At 53.1% G+C, this 12,424-nt stretch overlaps 1 protein-coding gene across 4 annotated transcripts in view; it reads left to right on the top strand.

The window, feature by feature from the left end:
- The window catches only part of SMOC1 (SPARC related modular calcium binding 1), a 141,382-nt gene extending 129,924 nt beyond the window's left edge, over positions 1–11,458 (top strand). For 2 of the 4 annotated variants that reach the window (XM_043921054.1, XM_043921052.1), the window contains exons 11-12: positions 4,615–4,859; positions 9,539–11,458. In XM_043921054.1, the coding sequence (XP_043776989.1) occupies positions 4,615–4,859; positions 9,539–9,552 (259 nt within the window). In that variant the 3' untranslated portion in view covers positions 9,553–11,458. Of the gene's footprint in view, positions 1–4,614; positions 4,860–9,535 lie in introns of all 4 variants that reach the window. The other 2 variants (XM_043921053.1, XM_043921051.1) reach the window with 1 other exon arrangement.
- Positions 11,459–12,424: the final 966 nt, after the last annotated feature.

Below are 12,424 nucleotides of genomic sequence, written 5' to 3'. Positions count from 1 at the left end.
TGTAGCCTCCCAGGCTCCTCTGTCCATGGGGTCCTCCAGGCAGGAATACTGGAATGGGTTGCCATGCCCTCCTCCAGGGGACCTTCCCAACCCAGGGATCGAACCCACATCTGCTGCAACACCTGCATTGCAGGTGGATTCTTTACCCCTGAGCCACAGGGGAAGCCCATAGGTATCATTAGATGATAGCTTTTCTCGGTGAAGGGTTGATGGATCATTGAATTATGCCCTTGGTCCTTCCTCCTGCAAGAAGCAGAGCCCTCCTCCCGCCACCCCATAGATCGGCCTTCCTAGAAAAAGCCAACGTCGAGAGAAGGTAGGCTGAGCTGCATGAGCCTCCCAGCCCCTCACGTGGTCCTGCAAGGAGAAGCCCTTTGTCTTGCGGCTTCCTCCTTCCTGCCCAGTGTGGTTACTTGTTGATGGTCTTGCAAGGAAGAGGCTGAGAATGTGGCTGACTTGGCATTTCCCAGCCCCACCCGCCCGCACAGCTGGTGGGGCCTGGACCCGATTCCAGATGGGGCTCCGTTGGTCTGCTTGGCTTGGCTCATGCCTCCAGGCCATCCCACCTCACCTTGTTTAAAACTGCTTGGGACAGCAGAATCCGGCCCAAGATCTCGGCCAGCACCGGTTTCCTTGTGGTAAATGGGGCTGGCTCTCAGGCTGTGCATTGCAGCCAAGGCCTGGCCGGGCTGAGGCTGCAGAAGCGACGCAGTGAGGGCTGCAGGGGAAGGGCGGCACCTGCTGCTTCTCCATGTGGGAGAAGACTCGGTGGGGCCAGTCCAGGGAGGGACCTGGCTCTAGTGGTTTTCCTTCTCCCTGGAGGCGGGAGGCACGAGGACGGCTACCAAAAAAGCCCAGAGGCAGGGCTGACACCAGCATTTTACTGGCTCTTCACGCCATACCAAGAAAACCTGGATCCTCTGCACACCCAAGGAGCCCTTTTAATAGAAGTGGAATTTTACCTGCAGAGAGGCCCATAGCAAGGACCTGGGTGTCACTGTTAGGTGATCTAAGGAACCATTACTGGCTCTAATGTTGGGTCCTCAGCCCTTGCCCGATGAGCAGCTTTGATGACCCCAGTGGAGTTTCTGTGTGCACGTGTACGGGAGAGGTCGGAGTCCATGCCAGTGTAACCCTGGAACTGAGAATGCAAGTAGCCTGTGTTTTTAAAGGATACTGCTAGAAAGCTGCAAGAGCTGGAGTGATCAGTGGGGTGTGGCTTTGAGGTCAGTGGTAAATTGTGGGGAGCCTAGCTGTGATGGGAAGGACTCCAGCAAAGACTGTTGAGAGATTCCTGGGGCCTCTGGAGGAGGCCATCTTGCCCCACCCCCATGCTCCCCTGGGAAAATCCCAGCTTCTCCTCAGCTAACGGAGGTGCCCATCTTTCACACATGCCCACTGCCGGCTTGGCTAAATCAAGACTCCTGATAAGTCTCACTCTTAACTAGTTCTTGTATGAAGTATGGTAGTTTGGGGACTTAAAAGCTGCTGTGAAGCCAGAGACCTCACTTTCAGAGCTTTGAGCTAGATGCCTTCCGTAGTTTTCTGTCTTCTTCTTCTTCTTTTTTTTTTTTCATTATGCTTTGCTGGAAACATGAAAACTACTCCCAGGCTCCTTCCAATTGCTGTTTTTTGTCTCATCCCATCTTCTCCCAGAAGGTGCATACTTATTCTTCTAGGGCCATGACTGGAGTCTCTTTCCCTCTAGACAGGGGTTCTTAACTTGAATGAGGTTTGGAGCATCCATTAAACCCCTAAAATCTGCAGAGTTCTGGGTGCACATGCATTTTAGAGAGAGGGACTGTGGCTTTGTTTGTGTTCTCTGAAGGTCCACGATCTCCTCCAAACTAAGAAATTCTTGCCTTAAATGCACTTGGAGCTTGGCCTAGACAAAAGGTTGGATTCCAAAGCAGGACCCTAGCGCTGCCCAGCTATACATGTAGAGCTGGGCCCTGTTATCTGGGGGAGGATGCAGCATGGGTTCTGGAAGTCAGAGGAGTTCAGAAGCAGAGAGCCTCACACCAGCTGGGGAGAAGGGAGGGAAGAGGCAGCCTGTGGGTTGCAGCAGAGCTCTGGGAGCCAGAGGCAAGCATGGAGGGCCCTTGGAGCACCTCCCCTGGGCAAGTGTCCTCAGTGGGGGCCGGGGCTGGGACAGGCAGGGGTGTAGCTGTCCGAAGTCGTGGCTGCTCCGGGCTGGGAGATCCTGCTGGGAGTGAGGAGGGCAGAAACTTGGCTCTCCAGACCAGGGAGACAGGGAAGGGAGGGGAAAAGAAGCAGGAGCCAAGTGACAGTCCCTCTCTGGCCTGAGACGAAACTCTTAGAGGTTGTCGCCTGGGGAGAAGAGCCGCTTCTTGCTGCAGACTAGCCCAAAGGAAGGTGCAGGGAGCCCCAGTCACAGAGTCGCCGAGAACCGGGCAGGCAGGCGGGAGCCCAGGAACACGTGCTGGAGGCAGCGAGCCTCTCCTGGCAGGGCGTCTGGGTGGGATGACCTCATCCCTTCCCGTCTCAGCGACTGAGGCTTTATTATTCCAGCGTCTAGGTAGACATGACGCTATGCTGAGCCTAAAGGTTGAAGGAAGAGCTGCCTTCACCGGGGGCTCTCGTGGCCCCTCAAGGGAGGGGCTGAGGGGGAAACCCTGACCCCCCCCTCCCCCGGACACCTTAGAAAGCTTGGAGGGGAATAACTGGAACGCCTCCCCTGAGGCCCGTCCTGGCTCTCCTCCCTGGCCCGGGTCCTCCCTCATTTGGGGAAAGTTGGAGGCCGACAGCGTGCTCTGCAAGGGAGCTGGCCACTCTCCCTCCTGCTCCAGGAGCATCCTGATAGAGACGTTTCTGGGCGCTCCTGGTGTATGCCCCGCAGGTTCGAGAGTGAATGTTGCAGTGAAAATAGAGGAAGCTTAAAACCACCAAAATACCATGCGCTGGCAGAGATGATAGTCTGAGCCCTGCCATTCCAAGCCTGGTTTCTGTGACGGACCTAGCAGACTCTCCAAAGCTAGAAGCAGGCGGTCCCTCACACCTTCCCCAGGTACTCTCTGCTCCAGACATGTCAGGATGAGGTCCTGCTGGCTGATCTACTCACTGTGCTGTCTTGGACCTGGTCCAAGGTGCCCAGTGGGGCCTGCCCAAGACCGTAATCCACTTAATTAGGAATGGGCATTCAGCAGGGACGCCTGGCTTTTTTTGGTAATGAAACTTCTTTTTCCCTAAGTGGTGAGGTCACTTGGGGGTGGGGTGGGGAGGGAGGTTGCTGGCTCATTCATAGGGGAGGGGTCAGGGTTGTCCCTTCCCTCCTGGAAACCTTGGCAAATTCCAGAGAAGAACCCCAAGGCATTGGCAAGTGCCTTGAATATTTTTCTTGCTAGGTACAGCTTCAGAGTGTGCTGGCAGGCCCTGAATCCCTGCTGTAGCACCACTGGTGTAGTCTGTCCGGTTCCCTGCAGACGATGGGCCAACCTCAGCCTCAGTCCCCCAACTGAGGGAAGGTTACCCAGGGCTTTAAACACAAGGGTCTGGACCACATTCACTCAGTGCCAACCCTGGCAGCAGGAGCCACAGGACTTGTGTGGCTCTGTTCTCCTGGCCGGTCACCCGCTCTAGAACAGACTCATCATTGGCTTTTAAAGTTTTCAGTATTACCTAGCACCCTGAATCCTTTTTGGGGAAAAAATGAGGCATGAATAAGTAAAATGAATGGGTAGACCTTGTGTACATTACACGCGTAGGCATTGCTCTTGTCATGTTACAGTCAGAGCCCATGTTCGATGCAGTCACCACCATGCATCTCGACCCCCAGGAAGCTTTCTTGGTTACTCTAGGTTACTCTGCTTCTTAGCAGAATTCCCCAGGTGTACAAGTTAACATGTGGCTTCCTGGGTCTGCCCTCTCTTAAGACATCTGTGTGGAGAGACTCACCGTTAGTAGGTCTGGACTTGCCAGCTATAGAACCTCTGCTGTGTCCATCTCAATTGCCTCCTTCTCTCAATTCCTACCGCACTTGGTACCTGACAGCGATGGCCCATGGGAACTTCATCCTTCACGTTGAGTTGTTGTTGTCTGGTTTCACTCTTTTTGACTGTCTTGCCAAGACAACAGTTTGAAGCCAGGGGCTACTCCTGCTGCTTTGGAAGCCCTCCTGGGACCCAGCCTGGGCACTGGGTGGTTGGCACACGCTCTAAGCTCCCTTCATAGTAACACTCATTTGGGTGTCAAGTTCATGTGTGATGGCAGTTTGTGTGTCAGCAACACTAGGCTAGGAGAAGGACAGTTTGGATCCCCGTGGTTTTCTCAGGTGAATGAAATCCAGTTGGTACGTCCTGAGCATCTATCTTGTATGAGAACATCCCAAGCTATGGTGGAGGGTGTGGTGGGTTCACCTAGGTGGGGACTCCCCCAGAAATGAACTGTCCAGCTGGAGGCTGAGGTTAGAAAGGGCGACTTGATTCTGCTGCAGGCTGAGCAGGGCTGGGAGGGTTTGGGCTTGGAGGAGCCATTTCTACCTGGCTGCCGGCAACCCTTGGCATCGGAGCATGTGGGAGAGACTTGCAGTGGGGCTGGTGGTTCCTGCGGGATCCTGAGTGCTGCTCGGGGGTGGGGTGTCCGCCCGTGGCCCAGGTTCTCGGAGCCAGACCCCAGCCACACCCTGGAGGAGCGCGTGGTGCATTGGTACTTCAGCCAGCTGGACAGCAACAGCAGCAGCGACATCAACAAGCGCGAGATGAAGCCGTTCAAGCGCTACGTGAAGAAGAAAGCCAAGCCCAAGAAGTGCGCCCGGCGTTTCACCGACTACTGTGACCTGAACAAGGACAAGGTCATCTCGCTGCCCGAGCTGAAGGGCTGCCTGGGTGTCAGCAAAGAAGGTGAGTGCTCGCCTGTGCTCCTGGCCCTCCAGGACTTGCCCCTCCTGGAGGGAGGGGACCAAGGGAACCCCCCACCCCCACCCTGCAATAGATGAGCTTCCCAGCTATGTGTTTATTTGACTACTTACTGGGAGCGCATCATGCTTTGTGCTAGACACCTGACACCGTGGAGGGATGGATGGGTAAGTTTCCTATCCTTCCACAGCCTACTGAAGAGACAGATGCTAAAGTATTTACATACACTGTGGTGAGTGCCATGAGGGTGTATTAGGATATGCCGGGCTGCAGTGACAAGTAGAACCACACCTGTAATGGCTCAACACAGTGGAAATGAGTTCCTCTTGCCCATATAGTAATTCACCATGATTCCAGGTCCTAGGGTGTGTGGGTATGTGTGTGTGTGTGTGTGTGTGTGTAGGGGCATAGTGGAGATTGCTCCAGGTGCAGTCACTCTGAGAGCCAGGCTGAGAATGACTCTGCCGACTTCATTCTGTGACATCCAAGGTCACCCTGGGGGTCTTCTCCCTCTGCAGTCAGCCTGATGGGGTAAACCCTGGAGCAGTGCTCATGGGGCGGGGTTGATGGGCCAGTCCTGGAAGTGACATACATCACCTCTCCTATTTCACTGGCTGGATCTCCATCACTAGACCACACCCCACAGTGAGGAGGGTTTAGGGCCCAGGAAGAGGTGCTTCTCTTGCAGAGGAGATGATTCTGGTGGACATGGACACCAGAGCATGGATTCTGGTGGACACCTAATGGTCTCTATACAGTGCAGCAAGTGCAGAGTGTTGTGAGAATATACCTAAGGCACCTACTTCTGTTCAGAGTCCATCAGGCTTGGAAATCTTCAGGAAGGAAGTGATGTCTTAGCCAGAGTTCAGCCAACCATAGCCCCTGGGCCCAGTCCAGTCTATGGCCTGTTTCTGTACAGCCTGTGAGCTAAGAGTGGCTTTTCTATTTTTAAGTTAACTGTTCAGTTGCTCAGTCGTGTCTGACTCTTTGTGACCCCATGGAGTGCAGCACGCCAGGCCTCCCTGTCCATTACCAACTCCCAGAGTTTACTCAAACTCATGCCCATTGAGTCAATGATACCATCCAACCATCTCATCCTTTGTTGTCCCCTTCTCCTCCTGCCCTCAATCTTTGCTAGCATCAAGGTCTTTTCCAATGAGTCAGTTCTTCCCATCAGGTGGCCAAAGTATTGGAGTTTCAGCTTCAGCATCAGTCCTTCCAATGAATAATCAGGACTGATTTCCTTGAGGATTGACTGGTTGGATCTCCTTGCAGTCCAAGGGACGCTCAAGAGTCTTCTCCAACACCTCAGTTCAAAAACATCAGTTCTTCAGTGCTCAGCTTTCTTTATGGTCCAACTCTCACATCCATACATGACTACTGGAAAAACCGTAGCTTTGACTAGATGGACCTTTGCTGGCAAAGTAATGTCTCTGCTTTTTAATATGCTGTCTAGGTTGGTCATAACTTTTCTTCCAAGGAGCAAATGTCCTTTCTATTTTTAAAAGGATGTAATTTTCAAAAAAGAAGACTATGCAACCAAGACTGTTGTATATTGTCCGTGGTCCACAAAGCTAAAATGATTGCATCTAGTTCTTCACAGAAAAGCTTGCTGCCCTTGCTCTACATGAATCCCTGACCAGTGAGTAAGAAGTAGCTGAGCTGAAAGGTCATGGGAGGGAGGAGTGTTCTGAACTAAGGCAAGTGAAGAGTGAGGCTATAGAAGTGGGGAAGGAGAGTTTTAGAGGGGCTGAAGGACATCAGGGTGGCTGGGATGCATGTTTAGGGGTGGAAGGAGAGGGGAGGCAGCAGGAGTTAAGGTGAGAGAGTTTAAATTAAATAAGAGCAATGGGAAGTTGTTGAGGGATTTAGTCAGAGAAATGATAGTATCAGTTTTGATAAAAAAAAAAAATTCTTCTAGTGCAGTGTGGGAAATGGATCGGGGGATGAGTGAGGGCAGAGACCCAGTAGGAGGCTGGAGCACCGACCAGGCAGGAGATGATGGAGGCCTGAATTAGGGAAAACCCAGTGGGGTTGCAGAGTACTGGGTGGAGGCGACTAGGTAGAACTTCAGGGCTTGGTGATTGAGTGCAGAGAGGGATGAAGGTTGGTGTGGGCAACTGGAGGGCGGTCCATTCACTGAGATGGGCAACACGGCAGGAAGAGCAGAGCAGGCCTAGGGGGTGGGGAAGATAACAGACATGACTTGGACCTGTCAGGTTGGTTGCACCCCAAAAATTAGAGAGTCATAGTGTAGATGAAGGGTCTGGGCTGATGATAACGATTTGGGTAATTCTAAGTTGTTTGGTGCCGAGAACTGCCTTGAAGGAAACATAAGGGCTTTTCCTTGTTCTAACCCTTGGTTGACAGGGTAAACCCAAAAGGTAGCTGGGGAGGTGGCTGAGGTACGTGGCCCTGACTCTGGGAGGTGTGACCCTGGGTGAGTGCTGCTCATCCCCAGTCCATTTCCCACACTGCCCCAGAAGAATTCTTTTTTTTTTTTTTTTTTACCAAAACTGATGCTATCGTTTCTCTGATTGAATCCCTTCAACAACTTCCCCTTGCCTTATATAGTTTAAACTCTCTCACCTTACCTCCTGCTGCCTCCCCTCTCCTTCCATCTCTAAACATGCATCTCAGTCACCCTGACATCCTTCAGCTCCCCTAGGCAGTCCTGTCTGATGAGGATGACTCTCTGTGACCCCACGACTTTTAGTCCCCAAGACATGGTGCATCGTCATGGGTCACACCCTGCTTCAGCCACAGACCAGCTCTTTCATCCAAGTACAAACTACTCAACCATCCCAGACTTCCGTTTCTTCATCTGTAAGGTGGAAATAACCATAGTATCCACCTCACAGGGCCATTGTGCCGACACATGGAGACAGCGAGTCAAAGCAGTTGTTGAAGTGGTTGAGGCATTGATAGATAACCTTCACCTCTATGAAGGTTTGATAGATAATACTCGTCTTCATGAGACTGTTGCAGCTGTCAGAAGCACTGATCACACTGCATGCAGTCCACGCTCCCGGTTCTCCCCTGCCATCATGCCCCTGTCCTCAATTCCTAACCTCAGGCACAGTGCCTTAAATCCTGGTCAAATGATGAAGGGCTGGGAGAGGGACTGTCCTGTGTGGTGACTTTACGCTTTGGCACACTTGGAATCTGTGCCCATTTCTCAGAGCGCAAGCTGGGGACCACTATTGGAAAGAGACTACCCAGTGTTTGCATTGACCCCCAGGCCCACCTGGAGCACTTCTGGGCTCAGTAGGTTCGGAATCACAGAGCTCCATTGGCGTACTGCCCTTGGTCTGCTTCTCATGCTGGTAGTTAAGGTCCACACAGCACACAGCAGCCAGGGGGAGGCTGGTGTGCTGACCTCAGGTCCACCCAGCTCACGGAGGCCTCTGGGCTGTCCTCTGAAGCTTTGCAAGGCACCAGCTGCACAGGACCCAAAGGAAGCAGGCAGCCCTGGCACTTCCCAGCTCTGTACTCTTTAGCAAGCTACCCAAAGTCTCTGAGCCTCAATTTCCTCATCTGCAAAATGGGTATGATAGCGTCTGCCTCACTTGGTGTGAAGATTTAACAAGCTGATGCCTGGTTTGCGGTGAATGCACAAAAGAAATGAGAGAAGTAGTTGAGGAGCACAAGAGGCACCAGTGGTAAAGAACTCACCTGCCAATGCAAGAGACGTAAGAGACCCAGGTTTGATCACTGAGTTAGGAAGATCCCCTGGAGGAGGAAATGGCAACCCCCTCCAGTATTCTTGCCTGGAGAATCCCATAGGCAGAGGAGCCTGGTGGGTTATCGTCTGTAGGGTTGCAAAGAGGCAGACATGACTGAAGCGACACAGTCTAGCCCAGCACACACAGAGCAACACAGCCCTGGGCTGCCGGCAGCTTTGCTGGGTCTCTGTGCTCCGGGAGCCGCAGGAAACCCATCTGGGTAGATGGTATGCAGGGCCTGAAGCAGACGGTGGTCATCTGGTGTCATGCGGTGCCCTCTGGTGGGCTGAGAGGGGCTTGCACACCTAGTGGGGGGCAGAAGTCAGGTGGAGCAGGACATAGAGTTTGGGGGTGAATGTAGCTTTGGGTCCGAGGGACTGAATTTTGGGAAATGCCCCATGAACACAGGCATTTTCACCAACCAGACTCCTCACTGGGGAGCTGACTTCCCAGCACAGTGTTCTGAGGACTGGGTCTCTTTCTTAACTGGTCCTTCCCAGTTTATGAGGCGCAGTCTTCAGGATTATTGTCACCACCCCCTGAGGCTGGAGACAAGTCCTTCCATTGAAAAAACCCACCATCTCTCCCATTGACTTGCCGGAGGATGGCGTCTAACCCTGAACAGAAAACCCGCTCGAGTGATGAAATGGATATCTGTGTTTGGAGTCCTAACAAAAGTGTTTTAGTCGCTCAGTCGTGTCCGACTCTCTGTGACCGCAGGGACTGTAGCCCGCCAGGTTCCTCCGTCTGTGGGATTTTCCAGGCAAGAATACTGGAGTGGATTGCCATTTCCTTCTCCAGGGGATCTTCCAGGCTTAGGGATTGAACTCGGGTTTCCTGCATTGCCGGCAGAGTCTTTACCATCTGAGCCACCAGGGAAGTCCAGAGTTCTCTTAAACCCAGCTGTTATTTCTTGCTTATTCCTCCCCTTCTCAGTAGGACGCCTCGTCTAAGGAGCGGAAAACCAAAGGGCAGGTGGAGAGACCAGGGAGGCAGGATGGATCATCAGACAGCTAACCTTCGACGTTGCCCACGGCCCAGCCACATCCCATGTAACATAAGTGGTGCCCATCGTGTTTGCACTTTTAATAACTCTTATTTGTGTGTTTTCTTTTTCGGTTTCATTTTTAAACACCAGTATCTAATACCGCAGTGGGAAAAGGAAAGGGAAGAGAGACTGTTTATTCTCTTTTATTGTTAAGTTTTTGGATCTGCTACTGACAACTTTTAGGGTTTGGAGGGCGGGGGGCTTGCTGGGACTGAGAAGAAAGAGATTTATATACTGTATATAAATATATATGTAAATTGTATAGTTCTTTTGTACAGGTGTTGGCATTGCTGTCTGTTTATTCCCCTCCTTCTCCCCGCTCTGAGCTGTGAGGGTTCCGGACACACAGCCCCACTCTCTAGAACCCAGGACTCCATCCCTGGCCAGCCTGGATTCCATTGTGATCACAGTGCAGACTCCGTGGGTATCTTTGGGGCCACCTTCTGCCGTGGCTGTCAGAGCGGCAAGTCACTTGGCGGTTGACCTTCTCAAGGGAGGGAGTGGACATTGCAGGTCAATGGGAGTGGCCCCTGGAGGGAGGCCTGTAGCCCTCAGGAGTCCCCATCCTCCAGCGCCCATGTGGTCAGGCCATCCAGACCCCCAGGTGCACAGTGTCTTTGGCGCCTGGTGAACAAACAGCCCTCAAAGGATGTGCATTAGGGTCGTGTTGAAACATTTCCAGTCACATTTAGCATCTACTCCATGTAAAGCAGGAGAGGAGAGGCAGAGAAGAAAAAGACACCCCGCGGGCCCTTTTATTTAGTAGTTAAATTTAATATCTGAGCAGTGGAGGGAGAAAGACAGAAGGCCTGTTCTGGTGAGGATGGTGCCCACCATCCTCTCGCTTCTCACCCCAAGGCTTCTCACCTCTCGCCCACCCATGAAAGAGGCTTCCTGAGACAGCGCCCAATGCCGAGGTCAGACTAGGCAGCTACTTCTGCAGTCCTCTTTCTCCCCTCCTGTCCTCTGGTCAGCGTAAGCCTGAGGGAAGAGTTGTGTCCATCACCTTGTTGGTCACTCAACCTTTTCTATTTTTTTTTAAACTCAGTACTGAGGTTCTTCCTGTTTTCCTAAATGCTCTTATGGGCTTCCAGGCTTGAGGCCAGTTCCAGGACCAAATTCATCTTGGGCCTGTTACTTCTGCCTCCCTTGGAAGTGAGATGGAATGGCCCAGCCATGGGGAAATCCAGGCCTAGCTTCCCACAGGCGTTTTACTGTGACTCCAACGTGGACTGCCCAGCCTTCGAGTCATACCCCAGCTTCCTCTTGCCCCGGGGGGCGGGGGGCATGCCCGTCCGACAGTCATCCGACAAAGGGTGACAGGTGACTCTGAGCCCTCCTTCCCGTGAGCAGCCAGAGCAGCAGGGAGGGAGGGAGGGTGGGCAGTTTTCCAGGGCCGGCGCCTTTGTGGATTATTTTTGGAAATCTGGCCGCATCTCTGTGCATCTCCTATCCCATCCCAGTATCCCATCCTCTGACTGAAGAAGGTTCTTGCTGTCCTGGCGAAAAGTCCCAGAGGTTGTGTCAGGGTGACTGGAGACCCCATCCCAACATGGTAGGATGGAACAAGAGCCCTGGCCCGTCAGTCTAGACCAGAAAGCCCGGTGTGCTGGCTGGGTGGACTTTCCGGGAGACCTCAGCCTCCTTCCCTGCCCTGAAGGAAGCGCCTCCGTGAAGAAAGTTGGAATCTCCCCAGGACATCTTCTCTCTCACACACATGTAGAGGCAGAGTTGTGTGGTTTTCCTTTGTGAGGAGGGAGGGAGACCATTTGTAGCTTGTTTTATAAAAAATAAAAAATGCATAAACCTTGGTGGCGGTTGCCTCTTTCTTTGGGTGGCTTCCTTTGATGGAAAGTGTTCATTTCCTTAACAGTTTAGTTGTTTACTGTGGCCCGGGGTGCCCTCCACTCTGGTCTTAGGAAGTCTGAGGTGCTAGATCAAAAAGGGAGCCAGAAGTGGCCATGGGTGGTGCCACGCTTGCGGTGAAGACCGTGATACCCTGGCCCTTGCCTACAGTGCTGGGACCCTGTTTGTAACACTTCTTCTGACCTGCACCTATGCAGCTAGCCCCACAAGCCATCACTGGAAGGTAGGGGATGTTGTTGGCGGTGCTTTGTGGGCAGGGCTGGGGGAGCCCGTTCTGTGGCTCAGGCTGATGGGAGTGGGCATGTTGGCCGTGATCCTGAGCACAAGACCCCAGGCTGGGAAGCAACGGTAAACAGGGAGCAGGCCCCAGTGGGGCTCACGCCGTCTGTGCCCCAGTTTTCTGGGGCACGTGTTCAGGTCAAGGCTGCTGGCTTAGCTCACGTTGCTGGAGGCCTTCAGCGTGGATGCTGCGGCAGAGATGAGGCTCCAGATTGTTTCTGATGCTACAGATGTCTTTCCCCTTTGCCTCCCTCTCTGCACAAGCAGCTGTGTCCAGAAGTGGCTTCCTCTCCCGCCTCTGAGAACTTCCTTCTGCCACCTCTGGCCCCTTACCCTTTGCAGGTAAACAGAATACAGTGCCCTTGAAAGTGACTCTGCCCCCAGCCCTTTCTTTAGCTAAGTGTTCCTGGGAAAGGCTCTCAGCCTTCAGATGGGGTCCGGCAGGTTCCCCTCCTCCAGTGCTGACAGTGAGCCGCTGTGTCCACAGGCCCTGAACTAATACTCCAGCCCAGCGCCCCGGGCGTCATTATCCGCATCTCACAGGTGTGGTCACAGGCTCTGAAGCTCAGTGACTTGTTGGGTTGCACCAGGCTGGGAAAGGCAGAGCCAGGCATCACCTTCAGGTCTTCCCC

This window comes from Cervus elaphus, chromosome 12, assembly GCF_910594005.1.
Source record: "Cervus elaphus chromosome 12, mCerEla1.1, whole genome shotgun sequence".
Classification (NCBI taxonomy): domain Eukaryota; kingdom Metazoa; phylum Chordata; class Mammalia; order Artiodactyla; family Cervidae; genus Cervus; species Cervus elaphus.
Note: the sequence above shows the minus strand (reverse complement) of the source record. Positions and strands in the feature narration are given on the sequence as shown.